Source organism: Pristis pectinata, chromosome 20, assembly GCF_009764475.1.
Source record: "Pristis pectinata isolate sPriPec2 chromosome 20, sPriPec2.1.pri, whole genome shotgun sequence".
NCBI classification, from domain to species: domain Eukaryota; kingdom Metazoa; phylum Chordata; class Chondrichthyes; order Rhinopristiformes; family Pristidae; genus Pristis; species Pristis pectinata.
The window spans coordinates 41,074,998-41,098,766 of NC_067424.1; the positions used below are offsets into that span (position 1 = coordinate 41,074,998).

At 53.2% G+C, this 23,769-nt stretch overlaps 1 protein-coding gene across 1 annotated transcript in view; it reads left to right on the forward strand.

The window, feature by feature from the left end:
- Positions 1–23,547, forward strand: part of LOC127580917 (uncharacterized) — a 164,473-nt gene extending 140,926 nt beyond the window's left edge. Inside the window, exons 3-7 of the mRNA XM_052034898.1 lie at positions 9,667–9,892; positions 12,313–12,600; positions 20,372–20,645; positions 21,192–21,208; positions 21,715–23,547. Of these exons, the coding sequence (XP_051890858.1) occupies positions 9,868–9,892; positions 12,313–12,600; positions 20,372–20,645; positions 21,192–21,208; positions 21,715–21,737 (627 nt within the window). The 5' untranslated portion in view covers positions 9,667–9,867 and the 3' untranslated portion in view covers positions 21,738–23,547. The remainder of the gene's footprint in view (positions 1–9,666; positions 9,893–12,312; positions 12,601–20,371; positions 20,646–21,191; positions 21,209–21,714) is intronic.
- The last annotated feature ends 222 nt before the right edge of the window (positions 23,548–23,769 follow it).

Consider the following 23,769-nt stretch of genomic DNA (forward strand, 5'->3'; position numbering starts at 1 on the left):
GTCCTTCCCCACAGAGCCTGTGCATTGGCCGCACCCAGCTTCAGTGTGTCCCTCTGCACACACTCCTGCAGCCGGGACTGTGCCAATCGCCAATGTTCCCCTATGGACGTCTCGCTGAGCTGGGAGACCAAAAGGTTTCGGGCCGACCAAAGGACGTCCTTCACCGAGTTGATGACCTTCCAGCAGCACCTGATGTCTGTCTCGGTGTGTGTCGCCAGGAACAGCCCGGAGATCAGAGAGTCCTCTGTCACACGGCTGCTGGGGATGAACCCGGACACGACCCCTCGCATCCTTCTCCGCAACCTCTCAGCAAATCCACAGTCTGCAAAGAGGGGGGTGACCGTCTCCTCCCCACCGCAGCCGTCCCGAGGACAGTGTGCATTGAACATTGAGCACTACAGCACAGTACATGCCCTTCGGCTCACAATGTTGTGCCGACATTTTATCCGCTCTAACATCAATCTAACCCTTCCCTCCCACATAGCCCCCTATTTTTCCATCATTCATGTGTCTTTCTAAGAGTCTCTTCTTAAATGTCCCTAATATATCTGCTCCCACAAGCTCCGCCGGCAGTGCGTTCCACACACCCACCACTCTCTGTGTAAAAAACTTAACCCTGACATCCCCCTTATACCTTGCTCCAATCACCTTAAAATTATGTCCCCTCGTGTTAGCCATTGTCGCCCTGGGAAAAAGTTTCTGACTGTCCACTCGATCTATGCTTCTTATCGTCTTGTACACCACTATCAAGTCACCTCTCATCCTACTTCTCTTCAAAGAGAAAAGCCCCAGCTCGCTCAACCTATCCTCATAAGACATGCTCTCCAATCCATGCAACATCCTGGTAAATCTCCTCTGTACCCTCTCTAAAGCTTCCACATCCTTTCTATAATGAGGCAACCAGAACTGAACACAATACTCCAAGTGTAGTCTGACCAGAGTTCTATACAGCTGCAGGATCACCTTGCAGCTCTTGAGCTCAATCCCCCGACTAATGAAAGCCAACACTCCACAAGCCTACTTAACAACCCTATCAACCTGCGAGGCAACCTTGAGCGATCTATGAATGTGGACCACAAGCTCCTTCTGTTCCTCCACACTGCCAAGAGTCCTGCCATTAACCTTGTATTCTGCCTTCAAATTCAATCTCCCGAAGTGTATCACTTCACACTTATCGGGGTTGAACTGCATCTGCCGCTTCTCAGCACAGCTCTGCATCCTATCAATATCCTGTTGTAATCTACAGCAACCTTCAACACTATACACAACACCAACAACCTTTGTATCATCAGCAAACTTACTAACCCACCCTTCCACATCCTCATCCAAGTCATTTATAAAAATCACAAAGATCTGGGGTCCCAGAACAGATCCCTGGAGAACACCACTGGTCACCGACCTCCAGGCAGAATACGCTCCATCTACCACCACCCTCTATCTTCTATGGGTGAGCCAAATCTGAATCCACACAGCCAAGTTTCCCTGGATTCCATGCCTCCTGACTTTCTGAATGAGCCTTCCATGAGGAACCTTATCAAACGCCTGACGAAAATCCATGTACACCACATCCACTGCTCTACCTTCATCAATGTGCTTTGTCACATCCTCAAAAAATTCAATCAGGCTCGTGAGACACGACCTGCCCCTCACAAAGCCATGCCGACTGTCCCTAATCAGCCTACGCTTCTCTAAATGCCAATAAATCCAGTCTCTAAGACTCTTCTCCAGTAATTTGCCCACCACTGAGGTAAGACTCATTGCTCTGTAAATACCAGGGTCATTCATACTCCCTTTCTTAAAGAAAGGAACAACATTTGCCACACTCCAATCATCTGGCACGGCTCCTGTGGCCAGTGAGGATGCAAAGATCATCGCCAAAGGCGCAGCAATCTCTTCCTGTAATAACCTTGGATATATTCTGTCCAACCCCGGTGACTTATCTATCCTAATGTTTTTCAATAGTTCCAGCACATCCTCTTTCCTCACGTCGACATGCCCCAGCACATCAGTCTGTCATACGCCATCCTCACAAATGCCAAGGTCTCTCTCACATGTGAATAGTGAAGCAAAGAATTCATAAAGGACCTCCCCTACCTCTTCCGACTCCAGGCACACGTTCCCTCTTTTATCCCTGATCGGTCCTTCCCTCACTCTGGTCATCCTCTTATTCTATGATACGTCATCTGTAGAGGAAAGCTCTGACTGGGAGGGCACCTCTCACCACCGGCCAAGCCAGGTCTTTGTGCTTGTTGGTCAGATCTGGCGATGAGGCGTTCTGCCATATGGTTTGGACCGTTTGCTCCGGGAACAATCCCACACATTGCATAGTGTCCCTGTCCCGCAGTGTCTGAAGTACATTCCATGCTGACCACTGCCTGATGGACTTGTGGTCAAAGGAAGAAATCTTCCACAAAGGTCAGGTGGTACTGCAATGTCCAGCTGACTGGGACGTTGCACGGTAGAGGGGCCAGTCCTGCCTTCCGCAGCACCATGGACCGGCAGAACCTCATCAAGTAGCGACACATGGTGCCCACATACTTGGGGTCCACACACTGGCTGATACAGCCACACACGCTTGTCATCAGGATGAGGGCAATGTTGGGTACACTTTTGCACACATTCTCAGGGGACTTGTGCAGCGTGACCCATCAGACTCACTCCATCTTCGATGCCCGATAAACTGGAAGATGTCCCAGGAGATTGCCGAGGCAGAGGAGCAGGGAACAGAACACACCTGCACCAGGTACAGCAGCCCTGAGAGCTCATCGCACCTGATGACCCAGTTCTTCTGTTACTGACCAGAGAACATCATTTCCACCTGAGAGAGAGGGACTGAGGGACACCGGTCAGTGTACAGATATCCTGCTGTGATTATGGGCGGGTGCAGAGGAATTCTCTGTGTTCTGTTCATCAGACCCAACCCTATTACATTGGGACGTTTCTCTGTTTCACACTGCTGACTGCTCCAGCCCTGCCTCCACACTGTGTCTTGTCTGAAGGAGGATGGAAATGTCCCCTCACCCCAGGGTCCCTTCCCCCACTGAGCCGTCTGAGGGAAGGGATGGTGGGGGATCTGGGTGGGAGGGAGATTCCAACAGGAGTGAGGAGACCTCAGGAGCACCCCTGAAGAACAGGTTTGGGGAAATCAGGGGCTAAGCTGTCCCTCCCCCAGCCGCTTTGTTGCAATGTTTTGTCCTTGACACCAGGGGTTGTGCCTTTCTGCCTGTGGTCACACCTCCTCTCAGCCCAGCTTCCTGTTCACACTGCGCCTCTGCACTCTCACCGCCAGACCGGACTGCTCACCACCAGAGACTCGGGGAGGGGAGAAAACATCTCTACCTCAGTACCTCATCCACCCGTCCTCGAGAGAGATGGAAACCAGGCAGCTGCTGACACTCTGGCTGACTCTCTCCGTCTCTGTCCGTGAGTTTTATTTAAAACAAGTCTTTCTGTTTCACTTCCCTCTCTCCTGGTTTCGATCACTTCTGCATATGGGACCGATCTGTATTCAATGCTCTCAGGGCAGGGGCAGCAGGGTTTGGTAAAGCTCCCTCTACACTGTCCCATCACACACTCCCAGGACACGGGTCAGACGCAGAGTGAAGCTCCCTCTACACTGTCCCATCACACACTCCTGGGGCAGGGACAGCTGGACAGCACCATTTATGGTTGTGGGAGTGTTGTTTGTACCTGTCTGTAGTTGTCTCTCCTGTGGTGTCTCTGTGTGGGAACAGCCGTCTGCATCTGGAGCTGGAATCTGAATTTTAGCCATCAGGGAGCTGATTAATGGAACAGCCGAATCCCTGTGATGTCAGGAAGGTGCAGTGAGGGTGTGATCACCTGTAACAAATTGCGGGTGGGGGGCTGGGACAGTCCTGGTCAGGGATGTGGAGCAGGGACTGTGCCTCTCTCTGGGCAGGGAGAGGGGTCTGGAGATTGGATCGCACTGTGCGGAGTTCCCAGTGGGCATGCAGGGAAACCACTGCAACCCGGAGTGCATGAGGTACATCCTATTTCCAGGTGAAACCACCCAGTGGTCACTCTGGGCAGGACATGTCCAGTCAGGATCCACACAGCTGTGTCTGACGTCTCCTGTCACCAGTTCTGCTGCAGGGCTGGACATCAGCCTCAGATCTCAGTGGAAACAATCAACGGATGATGGATCCCAATCTAAGGAGGCAACTTGGCCCCTCCAGTCTGTACCATCTCTGTGTACATTGGAGCCCCAGGTGCAGGAAACTACGGTTCTTTGTCAGCTCACTACAAACAGCTCCGGTATCTGCGTTCCCCATGTGTGCGCCACTTAAAGGGCAACTCTGCTGGCAGGGGGAGGATTCATGGCAGCTCCGGGACACACTGGACGATCTTTACACATCCTCCAGAGAGCAATGACGGAGACAGTGGCAGGGTGTGAGAGGTAAAGAGAGAAAGACTCTTCCAAAATAGTATAGAGAAAGAGGAAGAGGCAGAGGGAGAGGAAGATGCAGGGAGACACACACCACACCCACACACACCACATCTATGGAAACTGACAAATGGAGAGAGGCAGTGGGAAGGAGACGCAGAGAGTGTGGGGGAGAGAGAATTCGACACACAGATGAGGTTAGAGAGATATGGTGGGTGAGTGAGAGCGTCTGAAAAGCTGTGGGTAAAAATACAGGGAGAGAAACGGACAGGAGCTCTGTATAAAGATACAGAGACACAGACAGATACTGAGCCAATGAGAGAGAGGTGAGTGAGACATGTTTCTGACCTTGCTGTGTGTGCTCACTGTTCTGTGTGCAACACTGCTGCCCATTCCCCTGTCTCAGACCACTGAGTGGTTCTGAGGTCAGTTCCTGCTGTTTTCTGTCGTCCCTCTGACCATCCCCAAAGCTGCAAACTTCCAAATAAAGCTTCTAGACGTGGCAATTCTCCTTGATAGGAGCCCCCTGCCCGCACTGTGCTCTTTGCCATGTGGGCAAGATCAGATTTTAACATCAAAGCAGAAGCTGCTGGAAATACTCGGTGGGTCAGTCAGCATCTGTGGAGAGAGAAGCCATTGCTGTTTCCGGTCCGAGTCTCTTCATTCGATGGGCTGCAGAGCAGTGGTGCAGCAGGTGAGGAGATGGAGTCAAATACAGAAGGTAAAGTCAGCAGGTGCAGTGGGCAGGGCAGACAGAGGCACAATGAGGCACGTGGGGGGACTGGGAGGCTGAACTGCTTCCACCTTGTTGCAAGGAGCCTGACACACAAGACTGATGAGCTTCGAGCACTGATCGCCGCGTGGGAATATGATGTTATTGCACTCACAGAAACGTGGGTGAAGGAAGGGCAGGACTGGCAGGTCATTGTTGACAGGGTCCCACAGGTCAGGATGGTGCAGACAGTAAAAGCCCACGGGACCCGAGGGAGAGGGCAGATTGGATCCAAACTGGGCTCAGTGGGAGGAAGGAAAGGGGCGCGGGCCCTTTGGTCCAGGCACCAGGGACAATCCTGACCTCAGGAACTGTCTGTGTGGAGTTTGCACGTTCTCCCTGAGACAGTGTGGGTTCCTGCCACATCCCAGAGACGTGCTGGTAGGTTACTTGGTGACTGCAAATTACCCCTCGTGCAGGTAAATGGAAAAAATCAAGGGCGGTTGATGGCATGTGTGAGGGAGAAAGGGTTGCAGGGGTACAGGGAGGGAAGGAGAGGGGTATGTAACAGGCAGGATTGCCCTGCTGGGAACCAGCATGGACTCGATGGGACGAATGGTTTGTGTTATCACGTTATTGAATGGTATAAAGTGGTGTGGAGGGACACAAGAGTGTCTGCCCAAAGGTTCTTAAAGGTGCAGCAGGTCAGTGAGGGGACGGAGAAAGACAAATGGGATCTATGTATTTATTCCTCAGGATCTGGGCATCAGGGACAAGACCAGCATTTACTGCCCATCCCCAGTTACCCCGGAGGAGGTGGGGGAGAGCTGCCTTCTCCAACCACTGCAGTCCCTCTGGTGAAGGAGCTCCCACCGTGCTGTTGGGGAGGGAGTTCCAGGGTTCAGACCCAGTGAGGGTGAAGGACCGGTGACAGATTTCCCAGTGAGGAGGGTGAGGGGCTTGGAGGGGAACCTGCAGGTGGTGGCGTTCCCCTGCACCTGCAGCCCTTGTCCTCCTGGGTGGTGGAGGTGGTGGGTTTGGGAGGTGCTGTCACGGTAGCCTGGGTGAGTAACTGCGTGCATTTTGTGGACAGTGTACCCTGCAGTCACTGTGTACCAGTGGGGGGCGAGGGAGTGTTGAGGGTGGTAGACAGGGAGCCGATCGAGCGGCTGCTTTTTCCTGGATGGTGTCGAGCTTCTTGAGGGTTGTTGAAGCTGCCGCCACCCAGGCAGTGGAGAGTGTTCCATCACACTCTTGGCTGGTGCCTTGGAGATGGGGGAAAGGCCTTGGGCTGTCAGGAGGTGAGTCACTCCCCACAGGATACTCAGTCTCTGACCTGCTCCTGTAGCCACGGTGTTTGTGTGTCCAGTCCAGTTGTGTTTCTGGTCAATGGTGACCCCAGGATGTTGACGGTGGGGACTGTGCGATGGGAATGTCAGTGAAGGTCAGGGGGAGGTGGTCAGACTCTCCCTTGTTGGAGATGATCACTGCCTGGTACCTGTGTGGTGTGAATGTTACCCGTCACTTCTCAGCTGGTGTCTGAATGTTGTCTGGGTCTTGCTGCAGGCAGGCACGGGCTGCTTCACCTGCTGAGGTGTGAATGGAACTGAACATTGTGCAATCACCAGTGAACATCCACACTTCTGACCTTGGGATGGAAGGATGGTCACTGATGAAGCAGCTGAAGGTGGTTGGGCCCAGGACCCTGCCCTGAGGAACTCCTGCTCTAATGTCCTGGGCCGGGATGATTGACATGGAAACATGGAAGATCAGAGATGAGTCAGTCACAGAGTCCATTCAATCTGATCATGGCTGATCCTCTGTCCCGTGATCACATTCCCAAGCTCTCCCTAGTCTCCTCCATGGACTTTGTGGCAGGAAATCTGTCTTTCTCTTAATTGCATTCAGCAACTCGTCCACAGCCCTCTGTGTCAGAGAATTCCACAGCCTCACTAAGTCCTGGGTGAAGACATCCCCCCTACCTCAGTCTGACATACCTTCCCTCTCTCCTGAGACTGTTACCCTGGGTTCTAGACCTGTCAGTCAGGAGATGCATCTTCCCTGCGTCCATCGTGTTGAGCCCTGTCACAAGTTTGTATGTGTCAATGAGAGCCCCTCTCATTCCTCCAATGAATACAGACCTAGTTGACCCAGTCTCTCCTCATACAACAGTCCCACCATCACAGGGACCAGACTGGTGAACCTTTGTGACAAGTATATCTAGGCCCAGGTAAGGAGACCAGATCTGCAGACAGAACTCCTGTTAGGACCTTACCAGGGCCCGGTGTAACTGTAGTGAGACGTCCTTGCTCCATACGTGCGATGAAGACCAACATACTATTTGCCCCCTCAGCTGTTTGCTGCCCCTGCTTGTTTCAGTGAGCAGTGGACAAGGACACCCAGCTCCCTTTGGGCAGCAACGTTTCCCAGTCCATCACCGTTTCAATGGTACTTTACCTTCCTGTTTTCCTGACTAAAGTGGAGAACTTCAGATACATCCACATTGTACCACATATTTGCCTATTAAACTTCTAAATCATCTTGAAGACACAAGGGATTCTGCAGCTGCTGGAATTTGGAGCAATACACAAAAAGTGCTGGAGGATCTCAGCAGGTCAGGCTGGAAGAGAGTTCCAAAGTCTTCATCCTCCAACACACTTTCACTTCACTTCTTTTAGGGGTGACACAACAGTTTAATAAATGTTCCAGTGAACCCGTTCAGTTTTAACAGAACTAACTGGGAATAACTGCGGGAATGGGATTGATAGGATTGTTCTGACATTTGGCATAGACTCGATGGACTGAATGGCCTTCTTCTATGTTATGAGAAACACGATATGAAAATGGGCACAAAATAAAGAACGCGGCCACAAAATCTGTCCCAAAACCGACCGTGTGCAGAGACCCAATGAGGGACATGTGATCCAGCTGTGAATGTGCTCCCTTGGTCAAAGGAAATAAAATCAACAGGGAGACCAGCCCTCTGGGGAAGGGGGGTAGGTTCTGGGGAAGGGGGGGGTTAGGTTCTGGGGAAGGCGGTAGGTTCTGAGGAAGTGGGGGTTAGGTTCTGGGGAACAGGGGTTTGGCCCTGGTGTAGGGGGGTTTAGGTTCTGGGGAAGGGGGTCAGGTTCTGGTGAAGTGGGGTTAGGTTCTGGTGGAGGGGGTTATGTTCTGGGGAAGGTGAGGTTAGCTTCTGGGGAAGGAGTGAGGTTCTGGTGAAATGGGGGAGTTAGTTTTTGGGGAAAGGAATTGTGTTCTGGGGAAGGGGATTTGGTTTCGGACCATATGGATGCTGTCCTGGATGGACCGGCCCAGTCACAGAAGGTGGCACTGCCTCCCCTTCACAGCACACCTGATCCCAGGATCCCACAGAAAACCCAGGACATCCCAGGAATCCCTGAGGAACCATGGCCTAGCCCCTCGAGAGCTGGTGGAGGGAAGCGGTCAGGTCTGCCGATGTCAGCGGAGGGTCCAATCGTTGGGCACCCTTTGGGCTGACTTTTGGCAGGTCCTCCCATGGATGAGAACAAGAGCCCAACATCAGGCAGGGATGAAGTAGCCTGTTCCCTCCGGATCTGTGCTGGAGGAACCGTCCTTGGTCAGCAGCTCGGTGAGATTCTTCCAGACCCTGCTCCTTCTCTGGTGAGTGGAGAGGGAGGCGAGGAGGAGACATGATGGTGTGCTCAACAGAAGACCCAGTGGGATTGGGGTGATCCCCGACCTCACCCCCCATATGGTGGGATAGGTGGTGGGGATGAGCCCATACGGAGTGAAGGGTGGGACATTGGAAGGAATGACCGTCTGCACGGTGACCTCCAGTGGGTCCACCGGCAGGGAGCTCCCACCCACAGTCAGCCCCTTGGTCAGGACCAGGGACACTGCCCGCTTGGTCTTCAGGAAGAAGGCGGCCTCCACTGACGGTTTCAGGCTGCAACAGGGGCTGAGTGGTGGTAACCTCGGCCACACACTCTCCGCAGCCCCTCCACAGTTACACAGCTCTGGGCTAACTCTGGACCCCACCGTGATCGGCAAGGGGCTTCTCTGGTAGTGAGGCAGCTGCCGGGTGCAGTCACCATTGCTCTGAAGCAGAGTCACCCCACCGGACAAGGTGGAGAGTGTGACAGGGAACGGGGGTGGGGTGGGGGGGGGGGAGGTGAAGCATAAACATTGCACAAACGTGGGTAATAAATGGGGGTGGGGAGAGGGTGGGGAAGGGAAGGAGGCAGCTCCTGGGATGTCCCGGGTCAGACGGTACAGAGTGTGCAGGGGCAGCCAGTGCAGGGAACCACCTGGTGAGGGGAGGTGTGGTCTGGGGCAGGGGGCCGTGTCCCTCAAAGGGCCAGGAGCCAGACGATGGGCCGCATGGCCTGCTCCTGTGTCTGTGATTCTCCAAGCTCCGATTCCTCCTCCAGTCACTGAGCTCACCTGTTGACTGCCTCCTCTTGTCTCCTCAGCTGGGACTGGGGCTCCCCCTCCCACTGTGAACGGAGCTCTGGGACACTCGGTCTCCTTACCTCCCGGGATCCCAGTCGGACCGGACATTGTTGAGGTTGACTGGAGACGGACATCACCCAGAACCAGGATAGTGAAGTACTGGAAGGGGCACATTGAATACTTCGGTTCTGAGGAGTACAAGCGACGGGTAACTCTTCATCCCGGGGACTTCAGTCTGGAAATCCGTGATCTGCGGAGAGAGGACGCTGGTGATTATGAGGTGGATGTTGCAGCGAGTTCAGGAGCTGAGAATAAAATGACAGTGCGACTGGAGGTGTCCGGTGAGTGAGACTGCCGCGGAGGGGCCCGGGTTTCACCGGTTCCTGAAACACCCCTAATTAATGGGTGAGGGCAGATCCTGTGCGTTCCCCTGTTTACTGAACCCCACTGACTGCCAGGGTCCAGAGCTGGGGGTCACGGTCCCAGTGTAGTGGGCCTGAGGCAGTGCCAGGCTGGGGGACGCACCCACCACATCCCCGGAGACTGGGCCAGGGGCCGTGAAGGATCGAACCGTCAACGGGGAACCTCGTGGCTCCGAGGCCGGAGGAGCTGAGCACACGCGGAGGGGGGAACGGAGGGATGGGCCGATGGGGTGGGAGGGGCTGGTGTGGATGGGCCGAACGGTCCCTACCTGTGGGTGACAGAGGAAGAAATGACGGAGACTGTTCCCCTGAAGACCGGGCGGGACTGGGGTGACCCCGGACCTCTCTTCCCCCGGCTCTCCAACGTTAATGGGATGGTTAACGGGGCCCACAGTTTAAATGTGGGGCAGGAAAGGGGGCCCAGTGAGGGGAAATGGGGCGGGAATCAACGGGGGATTTAATGGGAGCGAGAAACGGCGTCCCGGTGAGTTTACAGGGGGCGGGGTCCCGGTGAGTTTACAGGGGGCGGGGAGCGGGGTCCCGGTGAGTTTACAGGGGGCGGGGATCAGAGCACCTTGGGGTGAAGGTTGAGTTGGACCAGACTTGGTGCAGATCCAGAGACAGAAACACTCAGCGGGTGAGGCAGCCGATGTGGACGGAGCAACACGGGGAACGTTTCATGTCGGGGCCCTGAGGAGAGCTCTTCTGATGTGGAGATGCTGTGGGGGGGGGGGGGGGGGGGTGGTCGGCGGATGAGCTGCTGAGCACCGGGAAAAGTTACATCTTGTTTGGAGGAATCAGGGGCGATGGAATCGCGAGGGCGCAGCTCTACAACGGAGGGGGCGGACGGGGCAGTGGGCACAGGTGGGGGGGTGCAGGGTGTGGGGAGCGGTGTTGCAGTGTGTGGGGAGGGGGACGCAGGGTGTGGGGTGCAGGGTTTGGGGAGGGGTGTTGCAGGGTGTGGGGAGGCGTACGCAGGGTGTGGGGAGTGGGGCACAGGTTGTGTAGGGAGATGAGGGAGGGTGAATGGGCTGTGGGGAAAGAGGGGAGGATGGGACGGAATGGTTTGCTTGTCCGTGGTGCCAGTCTGGACAACGGGCTGAATGGCCTCCTCCCTGCTGTGACCACACTGTGACATTCTGCACAGTTCTGGCATCATCTGAAACTGGGACAGTGTGGCATTTATTACTGAGTCCCACTGACTGCATGAGGTCTGGCTGGAAGGTGGGATCCGCCCCTAATGCTGGTCCTCACTGGAATAATGTCAGAAGCCAAAGGCACAGAGGTCAGGGTGGGAGTGGGACGGAGAATGAAAGTGGGAGCGTCTGGAAAGTCAGGGTGACCCTTGTGCCTGAATGGCCGTGTTCTGTAATGTGATCATTTCATCAGCGTCTGGTTTCTCCAGTGCAGAGGAGACCCCAGTGTGAACACCCAACACCGGGCACTGGGTTGCAAGGAGCGCAAGTGAATCCCTGCTTCACCTGATGGGATGTTTGGTCCCTGGATGGAGGGGAGGGAAGAGGTGAAAGGTCAGGTGTTGCCCCTCCTGTGGTTACAGGGGAAAGAGGTGTAAGAGAGGAGTGGGTGGTGGGGACGGAGGAGCGGACCAGGGAGTCACGGAGGGAACAGTCCCCTCACACTGCTCAAAGGGGAGAGGAAGATGTGTCCAGTGGTGGGACCTCATTGATGTTAGTGGAACTGACAGGATGATCCATTGAACATGGAGGTTGGTGGGGTGGAGGGTGAGGACCAGGGAAACTCTCCCCTTCCTCTGGTCGGAGAGAGGGGGGTAAGGGCAGAGGTGGGAGAAGTGGAACAGACACAGTGAAGAGTCCCGTCAGCTGTGGTGGAGGGGAAACCACGGATGAGGAAAAGGGAAGACATCTCGAGCACTGGGGAGTCACCGTCTGGGCAGGTAGAATGGAGGTGGAGGGACTGGCAGAATAGAATGGGCTCTGTCTTCTGTGGGACCAGATTCAGGGCAGGTCTGGGCTGGGTCACACTCAGGTGTATGAGGGACACTGGGACCACTCACAGGGTGAGAAAAGACGTGGAACTGGAGAGAATTCCCGGGATACAGAGCCAGAAACAGGACACGGTGGAGAGTTTGTGGATGAGCGCGGGCAGTGGTTGGGAAAGAGGGCGCAGCCCACGTGGGAACCTCCTCCAGCAGCAACTGGCTGAACTGAAGGATGAGAGAAGGGTTAAACTGGTGGAAATGAGCTGGGATCGGCTTAAAGTTCACTCGGGACTGTTGGGGACGGGACGGGGGAGTTGGGGATCGAGGCATCCACGAGGATCTCCTAAACTCATCTTTCATCTCTCCGTCCCAACCTCAGAGCCCGTGTCAGGAACAAATATCACAGTTCAGAACATCACCGGGACCTGCAACCTCACCCTGACCTGCTCCGTGACCTCAGGCGACTCCACCAGCTTCAGGTGGTGGAGGGGAGGAGAAGCTGTAGGAAACGACACCACCCATCACCTCTGGGAACACGGAGAGACGGTAGAGATTCATCACACAGCAGAGGTGGAGGATGTTGTGTACAGGTGTGAGGCCAGGAACCCCGTCAGTGAGGGCACGGCACAGATCCGGCTGTGGGACATCTGTAAACTGCACACAACTGGTGAGTGTCAGAGGGAGGAATCTGATGCAGAGAGTGTGGGGGTTCCCGTGTCCCAGGAGAGTTTAATTACACAGTTTAGATGCAGCTACATTCTTGATTGAATCCATGTCCTGGGTGTGTGGGAGAGAGAACAGGACCACAGTGAGTTTAACGAGAGGGCGGTAGTCAGATGGGTGAGGGATCGCCCAGGGTCCTCCTGCCCCACACTCAGCACCACCGCCTCCAGCTGATTACAGTCTCAGCTCCCCCTCTGCTGGGGGAGAGGGTGGGCTCCAGTCTGGGCTGTTCTGCCCTTTATATCTGGGCCTCATTGTGTGGGTGTTGGTCCTTTTGTTTTATTTTAAAATAACATCATTAAAAAGATTCTTACACCGATATCTGCATCCAAGACAACCCATCCCTGACATCTCCAGTGAGCCAGTGGACACCGTCTGCTCCCTCTCTGGGAACACGCGAAAAACACAGGACAACAGGAGCAACATAGGCCACTGGGCCCCTCCAGCCTCTCCCACCATTAAGTGTGACCACGGTCCCATTCCTCCTCTGTGCCATCTCTCCACACCCCTCCATCCTCGATCAATCAAATATTAGAAAGATTAGAAAGGGGTAAGAATTCAACTTCAGGCAACATGGAGACCAATGTGAGAAGGGTGGTGAATACAGACTGAAGGTGTTATATTTGAATGCACGCAGTGTACGAAATAAGGTAGATGAGCTTGTAGCGCAGTTAGACATTGGCAGGTGTGACATTCTTGGCGTCACAGAGTCGTGGCTGAAAGAAGATCACAGCTGGGAGCTAAAGATCCAAGGATGCACATCCTATCGACAAGACAGGCAGGTGGGCAGAGGGGGTGGGGTGGCTCTGATGGTAAAAAATGAAATCAAATCCTGAGCAAGAAGTGACAGAGGATCAGAAGATGTGGAATCCTTGTGGGGAGAGTTAACAAACTGCAGGGGTAAAAAGACCCAGATGGGAGTTCTGTACAGACCTCTGAATAGTAGCCAGGATGTGGGGTAGAAGTTACAACAGGAGACAGAAAAGGTATGTAAGAGGGCAATGTTCCAGTGGTCAGGGGGGCCTTCAATATGCAGGTAGATAGGGAAAATCAGGTTATTACTGGAGCCCAATGAAAGGAATTTGTAGAATGCCTACGAGATGGCTTTTTAGAGCTGCTTGTGGTCGAGCTCACTTGGGAAAAGGCAATTCTGGTTTTGGTGTTGTGCAATGAACCAGATTTGATTTGGGAACTTAAGGTTAAGGAACCCTAACTGTCGTCCCGAAATTAATTTTCCCCTTCTGTCCACTGTAAGTAACACAGTGCCACGAGGTCGATTTGAACACATACTTTTATTAGCAGTGCACCGCTAGGAGAATTCTCTTCAGCACTCACTAAGAGTCGCTTCCCGAGTTTTCTCAGTACAAAGGGGTAGACAGAGATTTATACAGGGATTGTCACACACACTTTAATGAGTCAGGTGCCGGAGTTCTTGGTTGAGCAGGAAACGGACAAAGGGCTACTGCAGATGGACAGAGAGCAGCCTCACACCACAGGTTCAGCTCATCGTTTTGCAATCAGGTGAGACAAAGGCAGGTATCACCTTCATTGTTTGAGACAGCCTTCCCATTTTCCGTTAATATTGACCATCATCTCCACAGTCAAACATAATGGGAATCCAATTAAATTCCAGACACAGCAATTACCACACAGCACCCAGCCCAGGTAAGCAGTGGTGTGGCTGTTCTGGCCTGAAGGACACTTTTTAAATCAGTATTTTGAGCAGCCATAATTCTCATCCGTCTTAAGATATGAATACAGTTATAGTTTATTAATCCTACACCTCTTCATTAGGAGGCAGTGACCATAATATGATTGAACTCACCCTGCAGTTTGAGAGGGAGAAGCTAAAATTGGATGTATGGGTGTTACAGTTGAATAAAGGTAACTACAGAGGCACGAGAGAGGAGCTCGCCAGAGTTGATGGGAAGGGGACCCCACCAGGGATGACGGTAGAGCAGCACTGGCAGGAGTTTCTGGGAGTAATTCGGACGATGAGGGATCTTTTCATCCCAAAGAAGAAGAAACATTCTGAAGGGAGGATGAGGCAACTGTGGCTGACGAGGGAAGTCAAAGGCAGCGTAAAAGCAGAAGAGAGGGCACACAATATTGCAGAAAATGAGTGGGAAGCGAGAGGATTGGGAAACTTTTAAAAACCAACAGAAGGCAACTGAAAAAAGCAATAAGGGGAGAGAAGGTGAAATATGAAGGTAAGCTGGCCAATAATATATAATAAGTATTTTCAGGTATATTAGCAGTAAAAGAGAGGCAAGAGTGGACATCGGACTACTGGAAAACGACAAGAGAGAGGTAGTGATGGGGAACAAGGAAATGGCGGATGAACTGAATACGTATTTTACATCAGTCTTCACTGTGGAAACACCAGCAACGTGCCAGAAATTCAGAGAGTCAGGGAGCAGGAGTGTAGTCGCTGTTGCTAAAGAGAAGGTCCTTGTGAAACTGAAAGGTCTGAAGATAGATAAGTCACCTGGAGCAGATGGACGACACACCAGGGTCTGAAAGAGGTAGCTGAAGAGATTGTGGAGGGATGAGCAGTGATCTTTCAAGAATCACTAGAGTCAGGAATGGTTCCAGACGACTGGAAAACCACTCGAAGAAGGGAAGGAGGCAAAAGACAGGAAATGATCGGCCAGTTACCTGACTTCAGTGGTTGGTGAGATGTTCGAGTCCATTATTAATGATGAGGTCTCGGGGCACTTGGAAGCTCATGATAAATAGGCCAAGGTCAGCATGGTTTCCTTCAGGGGAGATCTTGCCAGGCAAATCGATTGGAATTCTTTGAGGAAGTAACAGGCAGGATAGACAAAGGAGAGGCAGGGTACGAGAGTGTAGCAGTTAGCGTAACGCTATTGCAGCGCCAACGATCAAGGTTCAATCCTGCTGCTGTCTATCAGGAGTTTGTATGTTCTCCGTGTGACTGCATGGGTTTCCTCCGGGTGCTCCGGTTTCCTCCCATATTCCAAAGACGTATGGGTTAGTAGGTTAACATGGGTGTAATTGGGTGGCGTGGCTTCATTGAGCCGGAAGGGCCTGTTACCGTGCTGTATAAATAACGTTTAAAGTGGATGTTGTTTACTTGGATTTTCAGAAGGCCTTTCACAAGGTGCTGCACGTGAGGCTGCCAAACAAGACAGGAGCCCGTGGTATTACAGGAAAGGTACCAGCATGGATAGAGGATTGGCTGACTGGCAGAAGGCAAAAAGTAGGGCCTTTCCTGGTTGGCTGCCGGTGTCTAGTGGTGTTCCTCGGGGGTCAGTGTTGGGTCCACTGCTTTCCATGTTATACTTTAATGATCTAGATGACGGAATTGATGGTTTTGTGGCCAAGGTTGTAAATGATACAAATATAGCTGGAGGGGCAGGTTGTGGTGAAGAAGCAGGGAGTCTGCAGAAGGACTTAGACAGGTTGGGAGAATGGGCAAAGAATTGGCAGATGGTATACAGCGCAGGGAAGTGTACGGTCATGCACTTTGGAAGAAGGAATAAAGGCGTGGACTATTTTCTAAACAAGCAAATTCAGAAATTGGAGATGTAAAGGGACTTGGGAGTTCTAGTGCATGAATCCCTAAAGGTTATCTTGCAGATTGAGTCGGCAGTAAGGAAGGCAAATGCAACGTCAGCATTCACTTCCAGAGGCCTAGAATATAAATGCAAGGATGTAATGCTGAGGCTTTATATAAGGCGTTGGTCAGACCACATTTGGAGAATTGTGAGCAGGTTTGGGCCCCATATGTAAGGAAGGAAGTGCTGTTATTGGAGAGGGTCCACAGGAGGTTTATGAAAATGATCCCGGGGTGAAATGGTTAATGTATGAGGGGCTTTTGATGGCTCTGGGCCTGTACTCACTGGAGTTTAGATCTCATTGAAACCTCCCGAGCATTGAAAGGCCCGGATAGAGTGGACGTGGAGAGGATGTTTCCATTAGTGGGAGAGTCCGGGCCAGAGGACACAACCTCAGAATAGAAGGATGTCCCTTTAGAACAGAGATGAGGAGGAATTTCTTTAGCCAGAGTGTGGTGAACCCGTGGGATTCATTGCCACAGACGGCTGTGGAGGCCAGTCATTGGGTGTATTTGAAGCGGAGGTTGATAGGTTCTTGATTAAGAAGGAAGTCAAAGGTTACCAGGAGAACGGGGTTGAGAGGGAAAAATTAATCAGCTGTGTTTGAATAGTGGAGCAGAGTCAATGGGCCGAACGGCCTAATTCTACTCCTTTGTCTTATGGAATGAGCGGGGTGAACGTCCTTTGGTGCAGAGCTGCCGTGGCATTGGTGGGCCCTCACCAACACCCTGTACGATTGCAACAAGGTCTCCTCGTTGTTTAAACTCCAGCCCCTTCACAACGGCCAAACTGCAGTTTGCCTTCTGAACTGTTTCTCAACTGCCCCTTGCACTGGAAGACCTCAGTCCTTCCGAGCTTCACTCACCTGCAGCCTCCCTCCATTCAGAGAATAATCGGCCTGTTGATTGTTCCAACTGGTGCGTGACCTCACACTTCCCCACATTGGATCCATTTGCCACTTCACTCATCTTTCATCTCTCTGTCCCAACCTCAGAGTCCGTCTCAGGAACACGCATCGTGGTTCAGGATGCTATGACTTTCACAAGGCACTCCACAGCAGACAAAAGTTGGACACTGGTCACAACATGCAGTCTATGTCCCTAAAAGATATTCATAATCCACCCTTTGAAATGACTTCTCCTGGTCAACACAATGAGAGGTGACTAATGGAGCAGCCCTCTGGGCTTATGGCAGCCCTGCGCCACATGATGGGTATCTCTGGGGTCACCAAGCCTTCCCTCAGGACCCTCATGTAGTCATCTCCCGGGGTGTCGCAGACGGCCCTAAAGAACTCCACTGTCAGCCCGTCCGTCCCTGGGGACTTGCCTTCCAGAGTTGCTGGAGGTCACTGGTCAGCTTGTCTGATCTCAGCAAAACTGTGTGCGTCCTCGCTGGACAGATCTGGCGAGAGCAGAGTCACCTAAAAGCAACAGACTGAGGCACCAGTTCCCTCTGGCTCCACCGTTACAGATCCGTCACTGACCAACAGGTCCAGTAGAACCGTCCAGGTGCACGGTGAGGTGAAGCAGGCAACCTGGCGTGCGTTCCTGGACTTTTAAAATCTCTGGCTGAAAAGTTGGGACTAACGAGGTAGCCACCCCACTGGAAGCGAAGCTGAGGTGACTCACGTAGACCCCCCCACCCGCCCCCCGCAACATCACTCCAGGAGCCAGTGGGTTCATCTCCCGGGACGGTGTGGGGTTCCTGCAGGAAGCTCATCACATCTCTCCCATCCCTGAGGACCGAGAGATGGTGAAAGCTGCGGAGAGACCCCCTGCTGCTGCGGATGCTGTGGTGGTTCCCATGTCAGGAACACATTGGAACCTGCCACCAGTACCTTTCTAAGAGGCGCGCAGACATTCCTCGCCGTGCAGTTCCTCATGAGGTGGCTCAGGGATCACAGAACTGGCACCACTCATACCTGTTCACCTCAGCATCCTTCCCCTTCCTTCTGAGGATGAATGGATGCAGTGGTCAGAGGCAGCTTTGCCTTATTACTGGTGCGCCGTGCATCCTCTGAGAATTTCCTGATGTCACCTCGGGGACGAGCAAAGACACAGTCCGGGGTACGAGGCTGCCTGCCGTCTCACTGTCGATGGATTCCAATTTGTCCCCTGTCCACACCCCAGGACCTCGCCCTCCTCCCTGCCCACGCCTCCAGCAGCTGACTGGTCCGCCCCACAGATATCTCCCCACTCCCATGGCCCCATTACTACAGGGCCGTCCTCTGGCACAGGGCACATGCCTCCTCTATCTTATCCCACTGACGTGGGGAGGCACAGAGACCTCCATTACGGGGGAATCCTCAGCCTCCGTCACCTCGTCCTCTCTCCCAACTGTCTTGGGCCCTCGCTGAACCCCGGTCTGGGTGGACTCCCTGTGCTCAGACCCGGACACAGATGTGGGCTCTGCTTCTCCGGGGCACTCACCTGGAGGTGGTTATTCTCCATATTTGCCTTCCTTCCCTTCGGACAATCGCAACTCCGTCGCCTACGCCACACTCTACCCTGGCATCCACTGCCCCGGGCACGGCAGAGCGGAGGGGCAGTTGTCCCATCCTGGGCCATCGAGGTGAACGTGGAGGGTGAGGTGATACACTTTGGGATGTCAAATGTAAGGGGGAAAGTCAACAGTTAATGGCCGGACCTTTGACAGTACTGACGCACAGAGGGATCTTGGGGTCCAGGTCCAGAACTCCCTGAAAGTGACAACGCAAGTAGATCGAGTGGTAAAGAAGGCTGGTTCTTGTTGGAATTATAAGATACATAAGATATGATAAGATAAGATCTCTTTATTAGATGCTTGCCATCGAGTATGTCAGGGATTATTCTGGAGCTATGAAATTATGGAGAGCAGACATTAATTGGCGGTTAGCGTAATGTTTTACAGCGCTAGTGATGCAGGTTCAATTCCGGCCACTGTCTGTAAGGAGTTTGTACATTCCCCTGTGTCTGCGTGGGTTTCCTCCGGGTGCTCCGGTTTCCTCCCACATTCCAAAGACATCTGGGCTAGGAAGTTGTGGCGCCGGAAGCGTGGCGACACTTGCAGGCTGCCCCCAGAACACTCTACGCAAAAGACGCTTTTCACTGTGTGTTTCGATGTACGTGTGACTAATAAAGAGATCTTATCATATCTTAGGTATCTTATAATTCCAACAAGAACCAGCCTTCAGTTCTTAATGTAAGCTGCAAGCAGTAATCAGGTTGATGTTAAAAGCACAGCTTTGCAAACAAGCAGCTCTGTCTCCAGAGCACAGACTGCTGCCCAAGAGATATTGTCTGTTCGTTTGCAAAGCTGATACTACAGTGGTATTTCAGAGGCTGTTAGATAGACACATGAATGTGCAGGGAGTGGGGGATGTGGATCATTGAAACACAGAACAGATTGAGTTTAAATTGGCATCACGTTTGGTGCAGACGTGGTGGGCCGCAGGGCCTGTACCTCTGCTGTACTGTCGTATATTCTATGTGGCCCGAGGTTGCTCCCGCCTCACAAAGGTCCAAGGCGTGTCCAGAAATCTTTCACCTGGTTGGTGAACAAAGTCTCAGCTCCCTCTCAGCGCACCCTGACAACCTGCCAGCCACTGCTGCTCCCACAGCCCTTGAAACACCGGCACAGACCTCGCAAAGCAGGAACCATCCAGCAGGCAAACCTCCTCAGTCGACAGACCCTTGCAAACGACCCAGTTCCAAATTCTTCCTCACAGTTTTCCGTCCTTCTTCAGCTTTCCTCTGGATTTCCCCTCGGCATCTCTTCTGTTGCCCTGGTGACGGTGAGGTGAGGGATGTGCTGGGTTACAGACTGTGTGGGGGACATGTCTGGTGCCGCTGATGGTCCACAGTGCCTCACGGACACCCCGTTTTCAGCTGCCAGACCTGTTCCGAGTCTCTCCTGTTCAGCAGAACGGCAGTGGACGGAGCAGAGTGTGAGGGGTGAATGGAGGGTGGGCTGTGGTGGGTCAGAGGGGGTGGAGGGGAGTGGTGAGGGGTGTGTGGAGGGGACTGAGGCACGGTGTTGGGGTGACGGGGAGATTTCTCCGGCCTGAGGTGGGATGGAGTGGATCCGTCGATCCCGTGTCACTGGGAGCGTGAGGATGGGATTAATCACGGAATCTTCTCTCCTCCCCCGGTGCAGCGCCCGATACAACAACAACACTCGATACAACAACAACACCCGATACAACAACAACACTCGATACAACAACAACACCCGATACAACAACAACACCTGATACAACAACAACATCTGATACAACAACAACACCCGATACAACAACAACATCTGATACAACAACAATACGCAATACAACGACCCTGCCGATCATTCTGGAGGTGCTGCTGATGACCCTCCCGATCTCCGCTCTCATCGTGATTCTCTGGGTCATCTGGAGGAAAAGGGCTGCAGGCAAGTGGATCTGAGACCCAGTCCGTGAGGCTGGGGGTTGGGGGAGTTCACTGACGTTAACAACCAAAACACTCACCGTCTCTGCTCCCTTTGGGCTGACAGTCCGACCCCCACGATCTTCCAGCCGCTTCAACCTCCCCCAACACTTTCTGGAACCAACCTTGTAAACGCAGCTGTTCTCTGAAAGGAAATCCCCTTTCCAGCAGCAGAGGTTGTTGCAAATAAACTCTCCTTCCTTCAGATTCTCCCAGTCCAGCCAGAGAGCATCACCCTGTGTCTGACCCGTGCCCTGGGAGTGTGTGACGGGACAGTGTAGAGGGAGCTTCACCCTGTGTCTGACCCGTGCCCTGGAAGTGTGTGACGGGACAGTGTAGAGGGAGCTTCACCCTGTGTCTGACCCGTGCCCTGGGAGTGTGTGACGGGACAGTGTAGAGGGAGCTTCACCCTGTGTCTGACCCGTGCCCTGGAAGTGTGTGACGGGACATGTTCAGTTGTTGCAACAACATATTTATGATCTTTTTTTCTCCCTTTCTCTTCTCCCCACAGCAAGAAGACGGCATTTACACGGTACGGGCACCTCCTTCTCCCCCTCTGCTCTCTCCGGGATTCTTTTGAATCCTTGTTGCTATTTCTCTCTCTCTCTTTCTGTCTATTTCTCTTTCTGTCTTTTGTCTCCCTCCGTCTCTCTCTTCCATTTTCTCACTTTCCTGCTCTTTCTGTCTCTCCCTCGTCTCTCTGTGTTTCCTCACTCTCTCTCTGCCTACATCTATTGCAGTTTAACTCTCTATTTATCAGTCTCTCTTGATCCCTCTCTCCTTCCACCACTCCCCTGTCAATCCCACCTCTATCCTCTCATACTCTCTCTCCCCTACACTCTCCCTGACTCTCTCCCCAACTCTTTCCCTCTACTCTCCTCCCTACTCTCTCCCCACTCTCTCCCCCGCACTCTCTCCCCCGCACTCTCTCCCAGACACTGTTTCTCTTCTTCCCTCATTATCCCCCCCTTTCTCTCTCTGACTCTCCCTCCCTCCCTCCCTCCCAGATATTCTCTTACCCCCTCTCTCTCCCCCCAGGCTTTGGGAGAACACCACATTGATACGAATGAATCTCTGCAGCTCCAGACTCCTGGGAAGATGAAGTGATGGTGCCGATCGCCTGGGCTGTGGTGCAGAGGGTGGGGGTGTGGGAGGGGGAGTGGGGGGGGGGGGTAACAGCTCAGTCACCCAGTCCTTGTCGCCGTCAAGACCGTGATACCCAACATGGTTTGTGTGACTGTGGGGACCCTTTGTCCTTCCTCCTGTCCTTTGAGGCCATTCAGCCCCTCAAGTCTGGGACATGGGGACAGCAGGAAGCCAATCAGCCCCTCTATGTTTGGGTGGGGGTCAGGTTGTGGTGAAGGGGAACATGAGGACTGGGGACTGTGGGGGTGTTTACAGAGATCTACATGGGTGGGGGCAGGAATGCTTTGGCTCTTGAAAGCAGGAGGTGAGGCACATGTGGTCGAATAGCTCAAGGGACAACCTGCTGCTTCACTCATTCGCCGCTCTCAGTTCTCTGTGGATTCACACTGTGCAATAAATTCAGCTGAAGAGAGGTCTGGGGTCGTTATTGGTTCAGACTTGGCTTCAGTTCAGGCTGGGGATTCAATCATAGTCAAACAAAGGCCCAGGCTGTGTGGTCTAGCTCTGAAATCCAGCCCCAGGCTGTGTGGCCTGGCTCCAAACACCAGCCCCAGGCTGTGTGGCCTCGCCCAGGATTTGCAGCCAGACCCAAAATGACAAGCCCAGGATTTCAGGCCCTGCCCTGGGAGAAAGCCTCCGTCTCAGGCCTGTTGCCAACACCGGCCTCAGCCACAAGAAGTTCGCTCCGATTCACAGCACAGACAGGGAAAGAACAACGTTAAAGATATCAGGAAGAAACCAGTTCCATTGGAAATGCCTCGGGGAGACTCCGTCACTCAGGTTCTGCCCTGAGAGAGTTCCAGAGCCACACAGCATGGAAACAGGCCATTTGGCCCAGCATGTACACACTGACCACTGGGCACCCGTATTGTGGAGGGCCACAACTGTCAAGTGACAGCACTGCCCATTACCTGGTCGAAAGACACACCGCTGTCAATCAAGGTTTGGCTCCACCCCACACATCAGTGCATACCTGACCATTGGCCCCTTTAAGCACCTTTGTACTAGGCCTTGGGCCATTGGCCTTTGTGATCCTTTAGCCCCTGCTGACACCAGGCCATTGGCCCCCTGTAAATTACCTGGGCTGGACCTCCCTAGCCCTCCAGCACTATAAGAAGTGCCCCATGTGCCCGGTTCATGCTCTTTGATTGCTCCGAGGGATTCACCCTGCTTTATCCCAGTCCGAGGAACTGCTGATTACATGCATTGACGCTCTGTATTTATGTTTTGAAATATCCAGAAAATAGCCTTTAAAAAAAGCGAATGGTTCCTGGTGATGGGGTGTGTGTCTCCGGCCCTATCGATGCGGAGCGGGGTGGAGGGCGGGGGGGGGGGGGGGAAGCACATGTAAACAGAGCGGAGGGGAGCGAGCCGAGAGTGAGCAGCGATGAAACGCCGCACGCAGAGCAGGGACAGCGGGGGGGATTGGCGGTGCAGGCAGAACAGGGGGTTTGCAGGTGAACCGGGAGATGTGAAGGGATTGCAGATCGGGCAGGGTGGAGCGGATGGCAGCACGGAGAGGGACCCGGGAGGATGGTGGAGCGTCTCAGACGTGCTGAAGTGATGCAGGCCGTGCAGAGTGAAGGGGGAGTTCACCAGCCGGCAGAGGGAGGTGCGGAGGAGGCCTCGCAACCCCACGTCATATCGTTGTAAATTGTGCTAAACCCTCACCAACACAATTTTATTAACCAATGGTCAATAATAAATATTTTAAATAATAATAAATATCTCGATCGCTCTGCAGTTATATATTTTCGAATATCTCGTAAATAAAGTTTGAAATGGAACAGAATGGATCAGGGCGCTCAGAATGGTTCATAATAATCTGGTGTCTCTTGGGCCGTCCCGATGCGGAGCAGGGAGGGTGGGGCAGAGGCGCACCTGAAAGGACGAAGGAGACACCAGGAGACCCTGGAGGCTGGGGCAGCAAACAATCTGCTGCAGGAA